The following is a 22316-nucleotide window of genomic DNA, read 5'->3' as shown; positions in this document are numbered from 1 at the left end:
CTAATATTCCTAATATCTCTCCCATTCCACGTTCAAATACACTAATATCTCTCCCATTACACTTTGCAAATCTGTACAGTTCTGCTGGATGCTCAATCACTTAAATATACATTTGTATCAAGAGTCTGAACATTTCAAAAGAATACCTACCGGTGGCCCTGTAGGCCCACGTGGCCCTGGGGGACCCTGGGAAGAAAAAGATCAGGGAGGTTAACAAAGAGGAATGCGCTGGCTTAGCCTATCAAGTCAAAAACAAGAAAGAGGGAGGAAGAGAATAAATATCCTGAGATGTTCCTCCCATTTTTGCTTAGTAAAATCTATTGATGTCTGCTATTGATATATTCTTAACAGTTTCTCATTTTCTTAGATGTTACTTTGTTCTTGTTTCTCATTTTCTTAGATGTCACTTTGTTCTTGTTTCTCATTTTCTTAGATGTCACTTTGTTCTTTTGCTCTTTCTTGGGTGAACCTTTTCTGGTTTGCTTAGTCTAAAAAGCTGGCTTCACTTGGCTTCTTTTAGACCAGTGGTTCCCAACATGTGGTCCGTGGACCACCAGTGGTCCACAAGAACTGAAACATGGTCCGTGGCCTCACTGTTACTACTATGGATAATAACACAGCCAAATAAAAAAAAATTCTTGGTGTCTTCATTTTTAGGTCTGTTCCTGGGATTACTTGGGGTGCTGATTCAGAAAATTGCATTGGGTAGACCACATCAGCTCTAGATTATTAAATATTTATTGTTATTTATTTATTACAATATTTATATCCCGCCCTTCTCACCCAACAGGGGACTCAGGGCGGCTTACAATAAAACGCATATATAAAAATTATACAGTGCCATATAAATCAGTTAAAAAATTATTAACTTACATCAGTATTCATAAAACACATTATAAAATACAGGTAGGCAAAAAAATATGGTTTTCTATGGGCAAGAAGATGGCAACTACTGGGTGGCATATGTTCTGTATCAGAAACTAAAGCTGAGGTGGTCTATGCAATGCCATTTTCTGAATCAACACCCCAAAAAACCAAACTGACTCTAAAGTTGACCAAGAACTGATTCGTAACCCTTTTGGTACTAATGTTGGAGTGTGGTCCCTGGTCAAAGTGGTCCCTGGTCAAAAATGGTTGGGAACCACTGTTTTAGACATGCACCTACTATAGCATGATGGATCTGAGATGTTATGCTAGTTTCTTACATCTAAACATACATCATTTTTACCAGTCACAACTGCATGCTTTTTCCTTCAGAGAGATTTGGCTGGAAGGAATTATTTAGTTCGCAGTGATGCTGCAGACTCACCTTTGGGCCTTGCAATCCCTGTGATGATGGGAAAACAAATGGAGAAAGAAAGTGAGAATTCTTTGTTTTAAGGTGACTGTTAGTTGCTGAAACAAGAGTAATCAATGTGATGAAATTCTGCATTGAAACGCCATCATTTACCAATAAGCTATAAGATTCCTATAAGATTCTTTTTCAGAATTATCTGGTATTTTCGCCAACCTCCAAGTATCCCCGGTTCAAAATACAATCCTAAGCAAGGCGCAAGACCACTCACCGTTTCTCCTCGGCTGCCTTTGTCACCTTTGGGGCCCTGTGTGGAGAGAAAGAAATGTTGGTTGATGTACTCATGTATTTAATCTATAGCCCGCCTTTGTCCTGACAAGGGATCAATAGCTCTGGAAATATCTAATGCAGAAAGAAACATCATTACGGCTGTTTCTGCAACAATAACAACACATGTAACAACAACAACATAAGCAAAATGTACAAGATAGATACTTACTGGGCTTCCCGTTGGACCTGGAATTCCAAGTGGGCCAATAACTCCTTCTTTTCCCTACAGAGAGAACAGGAAGTGAGTTGGTTTTTTAAAAGCTCCAACACTAGAGCGTTCTAACTGGAGGTCAGCTGTGACCAGCAGTGCTGTGGAATTGGAAGAGGCACAAATAGAGGGCGAGAGGGGAAAATGTGCCAAGAGGAAGAAGGTGCTCAAGCCAACCCTGACCAGGGCTGGAAATTGATGTCTGTGGAAGAACATGTGGGTCAAGAATAGGGCTCTAGATCCACCTACGGACCCACCGCCAAGACACTACACTTGGAGGGCCATCATACTCAGACAACGAGGGATCGCCTAACCCTCTTTCCCCATCGCTAAGTCTTTGGATCTTGTAGCCAAAGACGTTTTCATAGCAGCCGCCCTCCTCTCTGCTTTGGTCTGGCTTCGTTGCATTTTTTGGCTGGTCTCATCTGTCAGCTATTTACAACTCTGTGCTCATGGCTCAGAGAGACACTTTGGCACAGAAGTTTCCGTTCCTCTCATCAACATAAGTTAGTGCTCTGTTCTTGTTCTTCATTTCTTATGCTAAACAGTTTTACATCCCTTCTCTAGCCCAAACGCATTCCTCTTCAAAACACTTCCCCGCATTCCTCAAAGACTGAAACCTTTTTGATGTCCAAGACTTCCCGGGTTACCATCCCATTTCACATCCCAGTCTCTTCCATTAAAGTGTCTCTTTCCCTCTCTTGGAACTGGACATCCCAACTTGCCAAGTTTCCCTTTCTTAATTTCTCTTTCCAAACCATCCTTGACTTTTGCTCATTTAATTCTGGTCTTGCTTGTGGCCGTTGTCTTATCTGCTCTGCTTCGTGCAAATTTCAATCTTTCCCCTTGCTATAACCGTCTCCAATTCTTCTCCTCTCTTTCTGACTTTTCTTCTCTTGCTGCCTATTGTGGTATCTTTTTTGTCTCCTTTGCTATATTTCATTCGGTAATTGGGATAGGACTATGTTTTTTCCATAGGGCCTAAATACCACACCGGCACAAAATGCTGTCTGATCTTGGAAGGTAAATACTGTGAGCCCAGGTTAGTTCTTGGATGGGAGTCCTCCAATGATTTCTAGATGTTGGAGTCCAAACCAATGCTGAGTACTCCTTGCTTAAGAAAACCCAATTCAACTTTAACTTCCACGTTAGGAAGGATGGACATCTAGAAGTTTAAGAAAGGACCATGGATGCTTTTGGCTCCCTTAGGGACAAAACAGAGCATCTCGGAAGAATTCAATTGCAAAGATGAGACCAAGTATATTTTTCCCATAGGAAATTTTCAATGGGAAGCAGCTATTGAAACAAGGGGGAGAAGAGCATGAAGGGGCTTCACAAACTCACCATAAGGCCTTGTGGACCCTTGGGGCCCTGGATACCTTTGAACCCGAGGTCACCGGGAGGCCCCTAAAGAGATCGAAAGTGAATTCGACAAAGCATTGCAACACACACAAGGCTTATATTGCTCAAATGCTTTGAAATCCTGCTACAGGTATGTCTTATTTTCAGGGAAACACAGCATTGCTTTCAACAGACCCACCAAATCGCCAAGACTTGCAATGATGTTAACTTTTCATGTTTCTATTGATTTAATGGATTGGAGATAGCAACTGATCTTACCTTACAGTATTCATTAGTTTTCTTCACTACCATTCTTGAAGTCGTTGACAATTACAACAGCATGAAAACCAAAAATACATAAGGGCCAAACAAGGAGAAGTTACAACCCTCGATATCCACTTAGTTCCCTTCTACACTGCTATATTCTATAGGGCTGGGCTGTGGCGCAGCTGGTTAGTAGCCAGTTGCAATAAATCACTACTGGCCAAGAAGTCATGAGTTCGAAGCCAGCCCGGGTCGGATTGAGCTACTGACCATTAATAGCCTAGCTTGCTGTTGACCTATGCAGCCCAAAAGACAGTTGCATCTGTCAAGTGGAAAGTGTAGGTACCGCGTTATGTTGGGAGGCTAATTTAACTAATTTATGACACCATAAAAACCCTCCAGCAGCGTGCAGAAAGAATGAGGAAGTACTCCATCAAGGACTCTGCGTCACAAATGGACAATGAAGCAGCAGCTCTCCCTGTGGCCGGAATCGAGCATATCCTCATGAAGCCAGAAGCTGGAAAATGTTAAATTGCTTCTGTGGCTGTCTATATGTCGTATGTCTAAAGGCACTGAATGTTTGCCATGTATATGTACATTGTGATCCACCCTGAGTCCCCTTCGGAGTGAGAAGGGCAGAATAGAAATACTGTCAATAAAATAAATATATAAAATCCAGATTATCTCCTTTGAACTGGATTATATGGCAGGGTAAACTCATATAATCCATTTCAAAGCAGATAATGTGGATTATCTGTTTTGATAACCTGGACTATTTAGCAGTGCAGAAGGGGTCTTGGTGCTCCCAGAAATGCTTTCATATTGCAACCTCAAAATAATCCAATTCCTGTGGACACTGAAGCACTCGTATCACGGTGTAGTCTTAAGTCTCAGATAACATCAGTTTTGAAAAGTCTTTAACGCAAACATCTATCAAATCTCCAGTTAGGTTTCTTGAGGGACTGGAAATTGTACAGAACATTTGGAAAATATATGCAAAGAGGGACTGGTCTGGGATGAGTGGGACGGAGTGGCTGAGAAGCCCCATATGTTTACATTTTATTTGGATTTTTCCTCACATCAGTGACTGATTTTTCCTCCTCTATAAAACTATGAAGACGTGTGATGAGAAATCTAAATGGCAGCTGCCTTTATAGGCTGTGAGCTAGACTGAAGAGTGCACTGGGGAGTTGCACACACAGTGCAGAAGAAGCACCTCATTCCACTATATTATTATTATTATTATTATTATTATTATTATTATTATTATTATTATTATTATTATTATTGTTATTGTATGACACAGCAAACAAGATAGATATGCTGGATTTCGTATCACAAAATCACAAGTCGAACACTTCCCAAATGTCTAGGACTGTGTGATGTATTTTCGGATGATTTATTATTCTAATTATTATTATTTTATTATGACACAGCAAACAAGATAGATATGCTGGATTTCATATTACAAAATCACAAGTTGAACACTTCCCAAGTGTCTAGGACTGTGTGATATATTTTCGGATGATGCGTGCAGATCCCAGCAGGGTGGCCTTTTGCAGTTGGCAGATCATAATTTTGTCAATGTCTATTGTTTCCAAATACCGGCTGAGATCTTTTGGCACGATCTCAGTGCCCATCACCACTGGGACCACCTGCACTGGTTTCTGCCAGAGTCTTTGAAGTTCAATCTTGAGGTCCTGATAGCGATTATTATTATTATTATTATTATTATTATTATTATTATTATTATTATTATTATTTGAAACACAACAAGATGAGTCCACAGCAGACACTCTGCTGGCTGTTGTAATGGATCACACGCCTTATTATTGTTGTTGTTGCTGTTGTTGTTGTTATTGTTGTTGTTATTACTATCCACTATATCACAAGCAACTTGGGTCTTTTCTGGAAGCTGTCAGTGTCCACCAAGTTCAGAACATCTTTCAAAAGGAAAGGATGCTCTTCCAAAAACATTGGGAGTTCCATACCTTTAAGGGATCTTTTAAAAACCCATCTAAGGGGAATAGCAAAGGTTGGAGATGCTGAAATGAACCAAAACGATGGTTGGAAGGGGTTTCCTTCCCAAAGAATCAGCATCTCTCCCACAAGGAGATTCGGGTAATAAGTTGTTGTTGTTGTTGTGTCAGGATCTGTGCCCATCTGGCCCGCACCAAGTTGTGTAGCATCTATTTGCCAAAAACACTCCGATGGCAATGTTTAAAGAGCCCTTGGCCAAACCATGTGGTGGCTTCGGCAATAACGGTTATGTATCCACGCACTGTGATCTCACCTTTGGCCCAAACAGACCGGCGATCCCTGGAAATCCTGATTCACCAAAGTCTCCCTAGAAGTTTTCAATAAAAAGAAAGGGGAAAAAAGAACACAGATGAAAGGAAATGTTCAGTTTAAAGAGCTCGGGGCTGCTAAACTCATTACGGATCACGAGTTGGAAGGGCCAAAAACGAGAACGAGCCAAGCCATGTCGGAGGGGGAGGAAATGATTTTGTAAAGAGAGTTGAAATCCATCTGTTCATTGGCCCCAAAGATATCCTTTGAGCAAGAAGTGGCAAGAAGGCGTTTGGGAAGGGATCTGATAGCCTTCTAATCAAACAGCAAGAATAAATCAGTATTTTCAGGGGAAGTTTCCTATCCATCTGGATTCTGATTCAACCACAATTTCCAGAATCCTCCAGCCAGCAGGGCCATTGGAAGGACTTTTTCTGAGCAGGATCCTCCCTCTTGATAACCCAAAAGGGAACAATACCAAGAGGCGGCATTTAAGGATGAACATAGTGAAAAGTTTGGAGCTGAACACACCCTGCATGCCATTATCCATGGGACAAGCGTTTGCATCTCCTGATTGGGGAAACGGGGAAAGGCCTGCTGGAAGGTTTTTTGGGTGGGAGAGGAAGGGCCAAAGGGACCCTCCGTGAGTCACAGAGATCGATCTCAGGATGGCCTTCAGGCTCAGCTGCACTTCGAGAGCCTGTTCCAAAAGGGCTTGCTCAGCTCAGCTCGGTTGTAAATGACTCCAAAGGCCAGGGAGGTTTCCACCACTTCTGTTGCAAGGCCCCTTCCAGAGCCGTAACGTCCTTTGGCGCTTGGGAGAGTTTTCCTGCCCTGTTCATGAGACACACTTTGGCAGGAGAGAAGCCTGTTTGGAAGCTGAAGATGCTGCGAGAGCCTTTCCAGAGGGCCATCCATGAGAAAAACCAAAGGAAAGGGCCTTCCGGGATGGACTAAGTTATTTAAATCTCTTGTTTTCATTTGAATTCAGCATTGGAAGAGGCCCCAAAGGCCATCCAGTCCACCCCATTCTGCCAGGCAGGAACACACAGTCAAAGCTCTCCCAACAGATGGCCATCCAGTGCAAGAATGGATGTCTAAAATGTATAATGACCTTGGAATGGCTTTAGACCATGAGTAATGTTTGTGTTGCTTTTATGACTGAAAACCGCCCTGAGTCCCATCCGGGAGATAAGGCGGCATATAAATAAATAATAATTATTATTATTATCATTATTATTATTATTATTATTATTATTATTATTATTATTATTATTATTATTGGTTGGCATGATTTTTAACTGTTGTAATGTTTAATTTTTTATGTCTATTTTTAAAAAAATATTTAATATTTTAAGCTTTGCTTTTATATGTGTTTTGGGGCATCGAATTGTGCCATATATAAGCCGCCTTGAGTCCCCTTCGGGGTGAGAAAGGCGGGTATAAATGGGGCAAATAAATAAATAAAAATCAATAAAATCCAGTCTTTGTGTTTTAATCACCTTTCATTCTATTAGGATGAAATGGGATCTTGTAGATCTTGTAGAACCTTTGCTTTGGAACTTTGCAGAAGTTTTCATAAACTTCCTGACAGTTCAAGTGGTGTCAAACTGCATTAATTCTTCAGTGCAGATGCACTCTTGGTCTATGGAAGCCTGTGCTACCAAATTCTCCCAATTAGTTTCCATTGAGATACCAGATCCCTTTGTATACTGATATTCCAGACTGGTTGTGTTAGAATAGTTACATTGTTAACTATTGTGTCAACATTTTAAGTTTTTTAAACCTTTGCAAGTGCTACAGTGAGTCCCAGACTGGTTAAAACAAACAAACAAGAATCAGTATATAAACAAAAACCCATGTGGCCCATCTACGTACCGGCTGCCCTTTGGTTCCTAGGTCTCCACGAGCGCCAGGGGGGCCCATTTCACCCGGAGGACCTCTTTTCCCCGAAGGCCCAACCTGCCCAGACAATCCTGTTTCTCCCTAAAAAGAAACCAGGAGAAAGGAGAAGTGAACATAATTCAAGACAATCCATTGCAGTCTGGGGACACAGCCTGTGTCTTTGTTGTGGTTGTAAAGGCACTGCATCACCGAGAAAGCCGCTGGCAAGGGACCCACCTTGAATCCTGGGGGGCCCTGAGCTCCTGGGAGACCAAGGACACCGGGGTTCCCTCTTTTCCCCGACAGTCCGGTTACGCCTTCTTCCCCGTCCTCACCTTGTTCTCCCTGATCGGGGAGGAAGAGAGGAGAAAGAAGGGTCAGTTCTGCCTAAACCAACAACATAAAAAAGATATTAAACATGACAAGTTCCAAGTGGGGGCTACAACAATTAAAAGCCATGAATGTTTAACATGTAAGCCTAAATACCCCCAAATCGCAGATCCCACTTCCCCTTGGAAGCTCAGCAAATTCAGCCCTGGTTAGTATTTGGATAAGAGACCGTCAATGTCTCCCAAGACTGCAGGCTGTTTTCCAGAGTTAGGAACTTGGCAAAACCTCCTCTGAATCATCCTTGCATGGGAAGAACCTATGAAATTCAAGCCCTTGCCGTGAAGGGACATATGTGCGTTCATATGTAACTGTGGGATGTCAAATATTCAGAGAAAATTGTACAAAATTCTTTCTGAACTAAAATACTTCCTGGTGGAAGTTTCTAATTGTTAGGTAATCATTTTTCTCAACCAGGGGATAATAATAATAATAATAATAATAATAATAATAATAATAATAATAATAATAAGTAGTAGTAGTAGTAGTAGTAGTAGTAGTAGTTGTGCTGTATTATTGCTCATTTGTTCTGATTTTATGTGTTTTATTGTATTTTTATAATATTTAAATTGTTTATTTTATGTGATTTATGTTATTACTGTTTTGTTTGTTTTGATATTCATTGTAATTGCTTTATTCTGTTTTGTTTTGGATATCGCCCTATGTTAGCTGCCCAGATTCCCTTCGGGGAGATGGTGGCGGGATAGAAAAATAAAGTATTATTATTATATTATTATATTATTGTGGTTGTTGTTATTATTATTAATAATAATAATGACTTTATTTTTGTATTCCGCCTCCATCTCCCCGAAGGGACTCGAGGCGGCTCACATGGGGATACATAAATAAATATGAATATTATTTCTATCTTTCATAAGTTTCACTTTGCGGAGGCATGGTGAACTTGTAAGGGCCCCATGGCTTGCTTACCTTTTGCCCGGCGCTGCCGTCTTTCCCATGAATCCCGTCAGGTCCAGGAGCACCTTCTTGACCCTGCCTTCCGATAACTCCTCTAGGTCCCGGCAACCCAACAAGACCCTACAAAGAGATGTATCACAGCATTTATGACCACATGGTACATACCTTGGAGATGTGTGTGAGAAATTTCAGCAAGAACGACTCACTAAATATGCAGTAATGCCTGTCAACTGCATCCTCCTATGTGTGTCATGGTAGACCAGGAGATAATGTGATTTTTTCAAAGCCTATACAGACAGTCAAACTGTGGCACTGGTCCAACCAAGCATCACATCAAGAGGAAGTCAGAAGACGTGTAGGAGGGTGAGACTGGGGGAGAAATGCCCCAGAGGAATGCTTTATCACCTACCGGCAGGCCTCTGTTGCCTGTGGCCCCCTTCCGCCCTTGCTTGCCTTTCTGACCCTTAAAAGGAAAAAGGAAAGAAAGAATAAGTCCAACATGGCTTACGGTTCCATGAACCTCCCCTATGGCTCCCACACCGAGGACAGCAAGGGATTCGAACAGTGGTTCTCAACCTTCTGAATGCCGCAACCCCTTAATAGCGTTCCTCATGTTGTGATGACCCTCAACCATTACATTATTTGCATTGCTACTTCATAACGATCATTTTGGTCTCATGTAGCCTGAAGATGGAGAATTAGACCTTTCCAAGCCCCTTTGGGTTATCAGAATTCCCTGCTCATTGTTCAACTCTATGGATCTGCAAGCCACACTGCCCGTCCCAAACTTACGATACTGCCTTTGGATCCTTTCAGCCCTGGTTGGCCCGGTGGTCCTGGGTGTCCCTAAGAGAAGGAACAGAGATAAAATGCTTTAGAAGCTTCTCTTTGGAAGAGGTTTTCCCATAAAGGACAGAGAAAAGAGCACATCATGACTGTAAGGGCTGGGCTTTAGCACAGCAGGTTAAATCACCAGCTGCAGTAAATGTTGTCAGTCAAAAGGACGGATCAGTGTGAGCGCCTGGCCTTTAGCCCAGCTTTTGCCTACCTTGAGGTTCGAAAGCAAAATGCGAGCAGATAAATAGGTACTGCTACATTTGATCAAGGAGGAAATTTACGAATAAAGTTCTTTGGCAGGGAGATGGAGTGATAGCGCCCGCTTTTGGCCGAAACCAAGCATGGGCCTCCAAAATGCTGAAGATGGGAAAAGTCTATATACAGTAGAGTCTCACTTATCCAAGCTAAATGGGCCGGCAGAACCTTGGATAAGTGAATATCTTGGATAATAAGGAGAGATTAAGGAAAAGCCTATTAAACATCAAATTAGGTTATGATTTTACAAAATAAGCACCAAAACATCATGTTATACAACACATTGGACAGAAAAAAGTAGTTCAATACGCAGTAATGTTATGTAGTAACAAAATATCACAAAATATTGAAAACATTGACTACAAAAATGGCTTGGATAATCCAGAAGCTTGGATAAGCGAGTCTTGGATAAGTGAGACTCTACTGTATACCTCCATATATGTACAATTATCTGTCTTATCAGTGTATAAATGGCACTGAATGTTTGCCGCATATGTATGTTCTGTGATCCACCCTGAGAAGGGCAGAATATAAATATTGTAAATAAATAAATACATAAATAATGGCACTAGCCACATAGAACTACTTAGAGCAGGGATGGGCAAAATGCTGCATGCATTGCTTCAGACACCAATGTGCAGCCCCCCTGAGAGACCCCCATTTTTGCACAAAACTTATCTTGAATCCTTTCCAAACCACTTGCCAAGATGGCAATTGGCTTCCTCCATCCCTATAGAGAACCCCAACAAGAATCCTAGAGACTAAGTGGGAAGAGGAAACTCCTGGCACCAACATTCAAGGACTCTAGTCCTCTTCGTCACATGCATGGACCCAGTCTGCTAAAGGTTAGCCCCAAAGTGCCCCTGGGCTTCTTTTACGTCTTCTTCAGCTAAAACAGATTAACACAGCCATCTCCTTAAAAGCAACAGTGACAAAGGTTTCTTACAGGTAAGCCTTGCTGTCCAGGTTTCCCCCTTTCTCCATCGAGGCCTTCTTGGCCCTAAAAGGAAGCGAGAGGGAAGATCCAAGTTATTCTTTCACCTGAGATGTTCACTGACTAAAGGCAAAATGCTGCAAGTGGAAGAAACGTTAGCAGAAAGTTATGAATGAGAACCTTTGTCAGGAATCAAGCTTCCAGAAAGCATTTAAGCCAGTCTATTACCATCTTAGAATAACAGAGTTGGAAGAGACCACGTGAGCCATCTAGTCCAACCCTCTGCCATGCAGGAAAAGCACAATCAAAGCACCCAAGACAGATGGCCTCTGTTTAAAAGCTTCCAAGGAAGGAGCTTTCACCACACGCTGAAGCAGAGAGTTCCACTGTTGAACAGTCAGGAAGTTCTTCCTAAGGTTCAGGTGGAATGTCCTTGCCTGTCATTTGAACTCATGGCTCCGATTCCTAGTTTCAAAGGCCTGTTCCCTCTTTCTTATGGCATCCTTTCCCATATTTATGCATGGCTCTCATGTCTCCTCACAACCTTCTCTTCTGCAGGCTAAACAGACCCAGTTCTCCCTGTTTTCAAGAGCAATCACTCTAAACACTTCAAGAGTCACAGAACATTGCAGAGAACTTTTTCCCAAGATGGTTAATTTCCTAACCAGGTATTTGGAGAAGGACTCACAGGATAACCAGGGTCTCCGGACTCTCCGCGAGGGCCTCTGTCCCCAGCTGGACCCTAAAAAGAGAGCAGCAGAGAAAGACAAGAGAGACGGTGAAAGGCAGCCTCATCCTCTCCCAAATCCCTGGTTCAAAAAGCAGGGCCTTTCCAAGACAGGGTTATAAATACTGTAAAGAAATAGGTAGTTTACTCTGTCTCCAGGTAGTCCAGGAGGCCCCTCGATCTTCCCATCGTCACCTTGTTCTCCCTGGAAAACAAACAGTAGGGTTAAAGTTTGGTGTAATTAAAAAAATTGTAATAATTAAGGCATAATTAAATTGTTATAATTAAGGCATAACTAACTGAGCTGCTGAACTTGCTGACTGAACTTGCTGACCCCTGTTTCTGCCAACCTAGCAGTTCGAAAACATACAAATGTGAGTAGATCAATAGGTACCGCTTTTGTGAGAAGGAAACGGCACTCCATACAGTCATGCCAGTGGCCACATGACCTTGGCTGTTGGTTCAAGCTTGTTTTTATTTTATCACAACTGTTATGTTGTTATAATTTTTGTTCTTTTATTTTGATTTATGGTATTATGTACGTATTTTTAATGTTTATATTTTACGATGTTGACCAGGCTCGTCCCCATGGGGAGATGGAAGCGGGAGACAAAAATAAAGTTGTTGTTATTGTTGTTGTTGTTTCCCTGTGTTTGTATAGAATTCAAATGCCTTTCTTTTTAAGGATCTCAAAACGCTTATCCCAAAAACAATTCAGTACTATTGGAGAGTTTGGAATTGTGACAAATTGTTTGCAAGGAACTTTCCAAACTTTTGTTACGTTTGTGCTCTACAACTTTTCCCTTCTTGATTCATTGCGGGGTTTTGTTTTGGACACTCCGAGCGCAGAGTCCTGAGTTATCGGCACCCACACGCTCCCCGTGCCAATTCCACATTAGCTTAGAGCCAACATTTAAAAATAAAAACCTAACGAGTAATAAAAAAGGGCACAGAAAATAAACACGCTGCGGCTACAAATGGAAAAGGCCAGGCGGAGGGAAGGCCTCTCTCTCATTCTTGGCTACCATCCCGAGGAGGGAAAAGCATCAGTTTGTAATTTTCAGAAACCTTCCAGCTGGACGGGCCTTGTCTGGGCAAGGCCACGATGGAAAGCGGGAAATGTACTAAATGGAGATGCTTAATTGACTGGGAAGCTCCAAGGAGGGAACTTGCCAAAGTCCTGGAGATTAAGCTGTAAGAAAAGGCTGGTCACTCGGCACCGTTAAAGGGGCAGTGAAGGCACCAAGGCCAAGTTCTCACATGATGTGTATGCCCCAAACTATTGGAGAAATTATACCGTATATACTCAAGTATAAGCTGACCCGACTATAAGCCGAGGCACCTAATTTTACCACAAAAAGACTGGGAAAACATTGACTCCAGTATAAGCCGAGGGTGGTAAATTTCAGAAATAAAAATTGATAACAATAAAATTACATTAATTGAGGCATCAGTGGGTTAAATGTTTTTGAATATTTACATAAAGCTCAAATTTAAGATAAGACTGTCCAACTCTGATCAAATCATTATTCTCATCTTCTTCAATGTAAATGTGCTTTAATAATAATAGAGTAAAATAATACATATAATAATAATAATAATAAATACAGGAAAATAATACATGTAATAATAAATAGAGTAAAATAATAAATGTAATAATAATAAGATCAGAGTGAAATAATAAATGTATTAATAATAACAATAAAATAGAGTAAAATAAATGTACAGTAGAGTCTCACTTATCCAACACTCACTTATCCAACATTCTTGAGTCTACACTGCCATATAATCCAGTTAAAATCAGATAATCTGCATTTTATAGGCAGTGTGGAAGAGGCCTAAGTGAGGCCTAACTCTGCCTGTCCCCTGGGGTGAGTGGGTTGCTAGGAGACCAAGTGGGCAGAGCTTAGCCTTCTAACTGGCAGCACTTGGATAAAAACAATTTTTCCTCTCCCTCTAATTAGGACTTTATTTTTCTTTTATTTTTGTTGTATGAACGTAGAGGCATGGACGAGGAGTTGTGCTGCCAAGTTTAGTGTTTCTGGGATATGTAGTTTTGTTGTTTTGTCCTAGGCCGAAATTTCATTACGCTTTTATATATATAGATATACTAGCTGTGCCCGGCCACGCGTTGCTGTGGCGAAGTCTGGTGTTCTGGGAAATAAAGTCTTGAGGAATTGGTGGTAGTTAAGGTCAAGGGTAAAGGTTTTCCCCAGACATTAAGTCCAGTCGTGTCTGACTCTGGGGGTTGGTGCTCATCTCCATTTCTAAGCCGAAGAGCCGGCGTTGTCCGTAGACTCCTCCAAGGTCATGTGGGATGACTACATGGAGCGGCGTTACCTTCCCGCTGGAGCAGTACCTATTGATGCACTCACATTTGCATGTTTTTGAACTTCTGGGTTGGCAGAAGCTGGAGCTAACAGTGGGGGCTCTCTCCGCTTCCCCAATTCAAACCTGTGGCCTTTCAGTCCAGAAGTTCAGCAGCTCAGTGCTTTAACACGCTGCGCCATCAGGGGATATTATTTCCTAAAGGTTGTGAATATACAATATTTCTGATTGGTTTTTGTTTTGTTTGTTGGAGGCAAGTATGAATGCTGCAATTAGGAAAAATGATCAGGATTTAATGGCCTTGCAGCTTTAAAGCCTGGCTGTTTCCTCCCTGAGTGAATTTTTTGTTGGGAGGTGTTAGCTGGCCCTGATTGTTTCCTGTCTGGAATTCCCTTGTTTTCAGAGTGGTGTTGTTTGCGATATTTTATGTGCTTCTACTGTCTGTGGCCCTGAGAAAACAGAGGATTTTCCAGACTTTGATGATGGGAATACTTTGTTGGGAGGTGTTAGCTGGCCCTGATTGTTTCCTGTGTGGAATTCCCCTGTTTATTTACTGTCCTGGTTTTAGAGATTATATTGTTCTGCATTATTCTATCCCAGTAATTATTTCATATTAAAGAAGAATCTCACTTATCCAACATTCGCTTATACAATGTTCTGGATTATCCAACGCAGTCTGCCTTTTCATAATCAATGTTTTTGTAGTCAGTGTTTTAAATTCATTGTGATATTTTAGTGGTAAATTTGTAAATACAGTACAGTAGAGTCTCACTTATCCAACATAAACGGGCCGGCAGAACGTTGGATAAGCGAATATGTTGGATAATGAGGAATTAAGGATAACCCTATTAAACATCAAATTAAGTTATGATTTTACAAATTAAGCACCAAAACATCATGTTAGACAACAAATTTGTCAGAAAAAGTAGTTCAGTACACAGTAATGCTATATAGTAATTACTGTATTTATGAATTTAGCACCAAAATATCACGATATATTGAAAGCATTGACTACAAAAATGCGTTGGATAAGCAAATGTTGGATAAGTGAGATTCTACTGTAAATACTACATAGCATTACTGCGCATGGAACTACTTTTTCTGTCAAATTTGTTGTATAATATGATGTTTTGGTGCTTAATTTGTATAACGATGACCTAATTTGATGTTTAATTGGCTTTTCCTGAATCCCTTCTTATTATCCAACATATTCACTTATCCTGCCGGCCTGTTTACGTTGGATAAGTGAGACTCTACTGTATATTGATAATCTTATATTATCTGCTCAGAACTGGATTATCTGAGGCCCCTTCTTCACAGCTGTATAAAATGCACACTGAAGTGGATTATATGGCAGTGTGGAGTCAAGATAATCCAGTGCAAAGCAGATAATATAAGATTATAAATGGGTTATATAGCTGTGTGGAAGGGCCTTGAGTCTACACTGCCATATAATCCAGTGCAAATTAGATAATCTGTGGAAGAAGTCTAAGTGAGGCCTAAATCTGCCTGTCCCCTAACTGAAACCTGGCTGTCCCTTGGTTGCTAGGCAACCAAGTGGGCAGAGATTAGCCCTCTAAACTGGCAGCAATTGGATAAAAACAATTATTGCTCTCCCTCTAATTAGGACTTTATTTTTCTTTTCTTTTTGTTGTATCAACCTTGAGGCGTGGATGATGGGTTGTGTTGTCAAATTTTGAGGTTGGGGGGCCTGTACTTTTGTTGTTTTGTGAATTGCCGTGATGCCATCACTCTTTTATATATATACTAGCTGTGCCCGGCCACGCGTTGCTGTGGCAAAATATGGTGGTATGGGAAATAAAGTATTGAGGAATTGGTGGTAGTTAAGGTAAAGGGTCAAGGTTTTCCCCTGACATTAAGTCCAGTCATGTCTGACTCTGGGGGTTGGTGCTCATCTCCATTTCTAAGCCGAAGAGCCGGTGTTGTCCGTAGACTCCTCCAAGGTCATGTGGGATGACTGCATGGAGCGGCGTTATCTTCCCGCCGGAGCAGTACCTATTGATGCACTCACATTTGCATGTTTCTGAACTTCTGGGTTGGCAGAAGCTGGGGCTAACAGTGGGGGCTCTCTCCGCTCCCCCAATTCAAACCTGTGGCCTTTCGGTCCAGAAGTTCAGCAGCTCAGCGCTTTAACACACTGCGCCATCAGGGGATATTATTTCCTAAAGCTTGTGAATATACAATATTTCTGAATGGTTTTTTTCCCCTGTTGGATGCAAGTATGAATGCTGCAATTAGGAAAATGATTAGGATGTAATGGCCTTGCAGCTTTAAAGCCTGGCTGTTTCCTCCCTGAGTGAATTTTTTGTTGGGAGGTGTTAGCTGGCCCTGATTCTTTCCTGTTTGGAATTCCCTTGTTTTCAGAGTGATGTTGTTTGCGATATTTTATGTGCTTCTACTGTCTGTGGCCCTGAGAAAACAGAGGATTTTCCAGACTTTGATGATGGGAATACTTTGTTGGGAGGTGTTAGCTGGCCCTGATTGTTTCCTGTGTGGAATTCTCCTGTTTATTTACTGTCCTGGTTTTAGAGATTATATTGTTCTGCATTATTCTATCCCAGTAATTATTTCATATTAAAGTAGAATCTCAGTTATCCAACATTCACTTATACAATGTTCTGGATTATCCAACGCAGTCTGCCTTTTCATAATCAATGTTTTTGTAGTCAGTGTTTTAAATTCATTGTGATATTTTAGTGGTAAATTTGTAAATACAGTACAGTAGAGTCTCACTTATCCAACATAAATGGGCTGTCAGAATATTGGATAAGCGAATATGTTGGATAATGAGGCATTAAGGAAAAGCCTATTAAACATCAAATTAGGTTATGATTTTACAAATGAAGCACCAAAACATCATGTTAGACAACAAATTTGGCAGAAAAGGTAGTTCAATACACAGTAATGTTATGTTATAATTACTGTATTTACGAATTTAGCACCAAAATATCACAATATATTGAAAAAATTGACTACAAAAATGCATTGGATAATCCAGAACATTGGATAAGCGAGTGTTGAATAAGTGAGATTCTACTGTAATTACTACATAGCATTACTGTGCATGGAACTACTTTTTCTGTCAAATTTGTTGTATAATATGATGTTCTGGTGCTTAATTTGTATAACGATTACCTTATTTGATGTTTAATAGGCTTTTCCTTAATCCCTTCTTATTATCCAACATATTCACTTATCCTGCCGGCCTGTTTATGTTGGATAAGTGAGAGTCTACTGTTTATTGATAATCTTATATTATCTGCTTAGAACTGGATTATATGAGGCCCCTTCTTCACAGCTGTATAAAATGCACACTGAAGTGGATTATATGGCAGTGTGGAGTCAAGATAATCCAGTGCAAAGCAGATAATATAAGATTATAAATGGGTTATATAGCTGTGTGGAAGGGCCTTGAGTCTACACTGCCATATAATCCAGTGCAAATTAGATAGCCTAAGTCTGCCTGTCCCCTAACTGAACCCTGGCTGTCCCTTGGCTTGCTAGGAGTTGGTTGCTAGGAGACGAAGTGGGCAGAGATTAGCCCTCTAAACTGGCAGCAATTGGATAAAAAAATTATTGCTCTCCCTCTAATTAGGACTTTGTTTTTCTTTTCTTTTTGTTGTATCAACCTGGAGGCATGGATGATGGGCTGTGTTGTCAAATTTCGAGGTTGCGGGGCCTGTACTTTTGTTGTTTTGTGAGTCGCCGTGATGCCATCACTCTTTTATATATATAGATATACTTGAGTATAAGCCGACCCGAATACAAGCCGAGGCACCTAATTTTGCCACCAAAAAACTGGGAAAACATTGACTCCAGTATAAACCGAGCGGGGTACATTTCAGAAATAAAAATAGATACCAATAAAATTACATTAATTGAGGCATCAGTAGTTTAAATGTTTTTGAATCTTTACATCAAATTGTAATTTAAGATATGAGTGTCCAACTCTGATTAAATCATTATTTTCATCTTCTTCAGTGTAAATGTGCTTATGTATCCTTTTAATAATCATAGAGTGAAATAATAAATCTAGTAATAATAATAATAAATGCAGTAAAATAATAAATGTAATAATAAATAGAGTAAAATAGTAAATGTATTAATAATAATAAAAATAGAGTAAAATAAATGTAAAAGTAACAACAATAATAGAGTAAAATAATAAATGTAATAATAATAATTAATAGAGTAAAGTAATAAATGTAACAATAGGTAAAGGTAAAGGTTTTCCCCTGACGTGAAGTCCAGTCGTGTCTGACTCTGGGGGTTGGTGCTCATCTCCATTTCTAAGCCCAAGAGCCGGCGTTGTCCGTAGACACCTCCAAGGTCATGTGGCCGGCATGACTGCATGGAGCGCCATTACAAACGTAACAATACCAATTATAATAGAGAAAAATAATAAATATACCATATAAACTTGAGTATAAGCAGACCTGAATATAAGCCCACCAGGACCCTTACCCGAGTATAAGCCGAGGAGGGTTTTTTTCAGTCCTAAAAAAGGGCTGAAAAAACTAGGCTTATACTCGAGTATATACAGTACTTTAGCCAATATTGCACCACCTGACATCCGTCGGGAAGTAGCAGCCAATAATGAAAGGAGCAAGGCAATGACATCTCTGACCCATCCCCTTTTCAGAGATCAGCCAACACGCCAATGCCTTAAATCAAAAAATAGTTTTCTAAGACCTACAGAGATACTCGCAGGAACACCCGAGCAAGCGAGAGTCCAAAAGTGGCAGGCTGAAACCTGGAACATAAAGCCATGGCTGATACCAAATGAGAGACTCACTCCTGGGCACACCGAAGATTGGGCGACTTGAAGAGCCAACTTTAAGAAATGGGTCACAAAGTGGAGTCCACAAAATGTGAGTGAGGAAAAGAGCAAACCACAGACCACAGACTGCAACGTAGTCGAGTCCTGACACAGGCACAATGGAGGACTTTCTTACAACAACACCGGAGTCACTCCAAATGGCCAGCTACTGGTCAAAGAACATTTAGTATAATGCCAAGTTTATAACTTTGTTTGTGTTTTTAAATGCATTATACTGTATCCTCAGTTCGCTTCTGACACGATAAATCAATCCATAAATAAGGGAACTGCTGTTGGTACCTTTGCTCACATGAGCAGCGTCATCCAAACGCATGAGTGCAAAGGAAAAGACAGCTGGGAATCACATCGCTCCACACCTCCTGGGGCTCTGAATGGCGAGCCCTTAACAAAACATGAGTCATTTTCTCTAGCTTGAACTGATTTATCATTGAGCTGACTAAGCACAAAACATCGGGCCAGGAGATGGGAAAAGTTGGGGGACGGAGAAAAGACAGAGCAGCAGCATGACAGCTGAGTCACAGAAGCCACAGGTGGGAAGGTTTGCACATGTGGAGAGTCCAAAGGAAGGGCATGCCACTCTTGGGAAGGAAGGCAGGACAGCATCTAGCAAAAGAATAGGCTGGCTGCAAGATTTACTGTATATGCTTGGGGGAATCCTTTGTTGGGAAGTGTTAGCTGGCCCAGATTGTTCTATGTCTGGGATTCCCATTTTCTAGTCAGCTATACAATTAAGATCCGATACCATCTGTGGTTTGTGTAAAGTCTTTTGCTAGCTAATAACCCTGGCTAGCCAGGAGATTCTGGGTGTTAAAGTCCCCAAACTACCCTTCCCAAGCTCTGAATAAGCTCTGTAGCTAATTTTTTTCTCCCCAAATGATTGATGAGAAGTGTAAAGGGCTTTCTGTACATTTAACTCTGATGCCCAGAATCCTTTTGGAAGTTCAGGGAAACTATGGCTCATTTGCACACAAGCCAATGTCAAAGCTACAAAATGCCTTGCTATGTCTCCCGCTCACTTTTGTCACCCTACCTCACAACCTCTGAGGATGCCTGCCATAGATGTGGGCGAAACGTCAGGAAAGAATACTTCTAGAACATGGCCAGACAGCCCGGAAAACATACAGCAACCCTGTGATCCCGGCCATGAAAGCCTTCGACGACTCACTTTTGGAGAATATTATCTACACACACACACACACACACAGAAAGAGAGAGAGAGAGAGAGAGCCTCGCTGCCAAATTCACATTAAAACCACTACTCAAAAAAACCAGCTAACGAAGCATTAAACTTGCAGCCTGAACTAATAATCTATAAATTACGCTCAGATGACACAGTGCCTCTTAGGAAGAAATCGAGATCTTTAACAGATGGTGGAGGCCCGCATGATATGAAGCCTGCTGAGTTGGATAATAAGACCGGATTACATTTCAAATCTTGCAAAGATCCTTCCAAGTTGCAAATTAATGGAGTGCAGGTCGTAACCACATACGCTGGATGGAATATGAGACTTAATGAAAGCCTGATACAGAGCAGGTCCGGATCATATGAAGGGTACCCTTTGGATTTCAGGCAAAATAGAAGGTGGTTGCGCTCGTCTTTAGGCCAGAGAGAAACAACGTGATGCTAGCATTGTGAACCTGTGGTTACGTTTTCTTGCCAATATATGTTCAACAGCATCATGAAATTGGAAATGATCCCAACAGCCGTCCAGTCCAACCCACTACCATGCAAGAAGACACAATCAAAGCACACCCAACAGATGGCTATCTAGTTGTTGGGATTCTTTCATAGCCCTACCTGGTTATTCTAAATACTAACCAGCCTTGCTTAGCTTCTGAAATCAGGCATGTGTGAAACCATACACCTGGCAGCTCTGCCCCATTTCTTCCAGCCGCTTCAATGTGGCAGGGACAGCCCTGATTAATTCTTTAGTATCCGACTTTTTCCAACATCCCACTTCCTCTTCCTTGATTCTACTTCCCTCCCTTCATCCTCAGTTGACTTTAGTTGGTGCAAACTTGAGTTCAAAATGCAAAACTGAACTCAATTAACTCAAGGGGAGGAATCTTGCCCTTCCCTGTAGACTTAAGTAAAAGCAAACTGCTGGAGCCTCTCCTTGCTTGCGCATTAATACATTTTGCCATCTTGGCCACACTCTCTTGTTGCTTGACCACACATTTTCCCAGTTTCATCTTTGAAATGTCAGAATCCCTCTGAATTTCCAAGTCAGTGCCTTTTCCTTTCCTGAGCTCAACAGATCTGCACGTACCTTTTCGCCTTTGGGCCCAGGTGGTCCGATCGGCCCCGGTGGTCCCGAGTGCCCCTGCAAGAGAGAGAAAGACAATGCATTGGAATGGAGGCATTGAAATAGGTAGGTAATTAGGGATCAAACTGTCTTCTGGCAGGTTAAGCCATTTTGTAGACAAAGCTAAACGTAAAGCACAGATGTCTATTATACACAATAAACAACAATAGGTATGGTATCTATGTTAAATCTGGTTGTAAATAACGTCTATGTCTAATGGTCTCTAATATCGAGACAATCTTTATATATCGCGAATTACAGTCAACATACAGATATGTGAATTCATATAAAAAAATTACATAAATAGTCTCTTATTGTAGTATAGGTTAAGCCATTTGTCGATCTGTAATGAAGGAAAAATACAAATGATCTTAGTTTTCCTCCATAGTCTGGGAATCTGGGAATCTGTTTGGGGGTATGTTTAAAACTATAGTAAAGTTGCCTCCATATCTGCTGAAGCTTTGCAGGCGAATCAGACAGAATCCTTATAGGACCAATAATAATAATAATAATAATAATAATAATAATAATAATAATAATAATGTGTTCAACTTGTGATTTTGTGATATGAAATCCAACATATCTTTCTTATTTTCTGTGTCATACTATGTCATTGTGTCAATAATAATAATAATAATAATTATTATTATTATTATTATTATTATTTATTTCTGATAATCCACCTCCATCTCACCGAAGGGACTCAAGGAGGCTCACATGGGGACAAGCTCTAAAAACCATTTGGGTAAACCAGCAAGATCACACAAAGAGCCAACGTGAAGCAAAACCAGCTTCAGAAAGTTATGAACCAGCAGATGAAAAAAGAAGCTTACCTGGTAGCCTTTCAAGCCAGTTTCGCCTTGGACACCCATCCGACCTGGAGCACCCTGCAAAGAGAAAAGAGGGTCATCTCTAGCCTTACGTAGCTCTGCCTACTTACTGATAGTGATACTCAAATGAAACCTTGGAAATCTTCAGGATGATAAAACATACTATTTTTAGCTGGCTGGAGAACGGAAGAAGAAAGATGAGTCTCTTGGGTGGACTGCGTGGCTATCAAGGCAAGTGTTAAAGGCAACATTTGGAGAATCCTGCCCTGGCCTTCCATGCAAGAAACTAGCACTCGGTTCTCACCATCGCTCCCAGGGTTCCT

General features: G+C 41.0%; 1 protein-coding gene across 2 annotated transcripts in view; it reads right to left on the bottom strand.

The window, feature by feature from the left end:
- The window catches only part of col27a1 (collagen type XXVII alpha 1 chain), a 127538-nt gene that overhangs the window by 6903 nt on the left and 98319 nt on the right, over positions 1–22316 (bottom strand). For both annotated transcript variants that reach the window (XM_016996978.2, XM_062960436.1), the window contains 16 exons: positions 21997–22050; positions 21128–21181; positions 11817–11873; positions 11630–11683; positions 10954–11007; positions 9708–9761; positions 9325–9378; positions 8928–9035; positions 7848–7955; positions 7605–7712; positions 5731–5784; positions 3177–3239; positions 1794–1847; positions 1566–1601; positions 1310–1327; positions 151–186 (listed from right to left, as the gene is read on the bottom strand). In XM_016996978.2, the coding sequence (XP_016852467.2) occupies positions 151–186; positions 1310–1327; positions 1566–1601; positions 1794–1847; positions 3177–3239; positions 5731–5784; positions 7605–7712; positions 7848–7955; positions 8928–9035; positions 9325–9378; positions 9708–9761; positions 10954–11007; positions 11630–11683; positions 11817–11873; positions 21128–21181; positions 21997–22050 (966 nt within the window). The remainder of the gene's footprint in view (positions 1–150; positions 187–1309; positions 1328–1565; positions 1602–1793; positions 1848–3176; positions 3240–5730; positions 5785–7604; positions 7713–7847; positions 7956–8927; positions 9036–9324; positions 9379–9707; positions 9762–10953; positions 11008–11629; positions 11684–11816; positions 11874–21127; positions 21182–21996; positions 22051–22316) is intronic.

Source organism: Anolis carolinensis, unplaced genomic scaffold, assembly GCF_035594765.1.
Source record: "Anolis carolinensis isolate JA03-04 unplaced genomic scaffold, rAnoCar3.1.pri scaffold_7, whole genome shotgun sequence".
Lineage (NCBI taxonomy): Eukaryota > Metazoa > Chordata > Lepidosauria > Squamata > Dactyloidae > Anolis > Anolis carolinensis.
The sequence above is the reverse complement of the archived record's forward strand: the minus strand, read 5'-3'. Positions and strand labels throughout refer to the sequence as shown.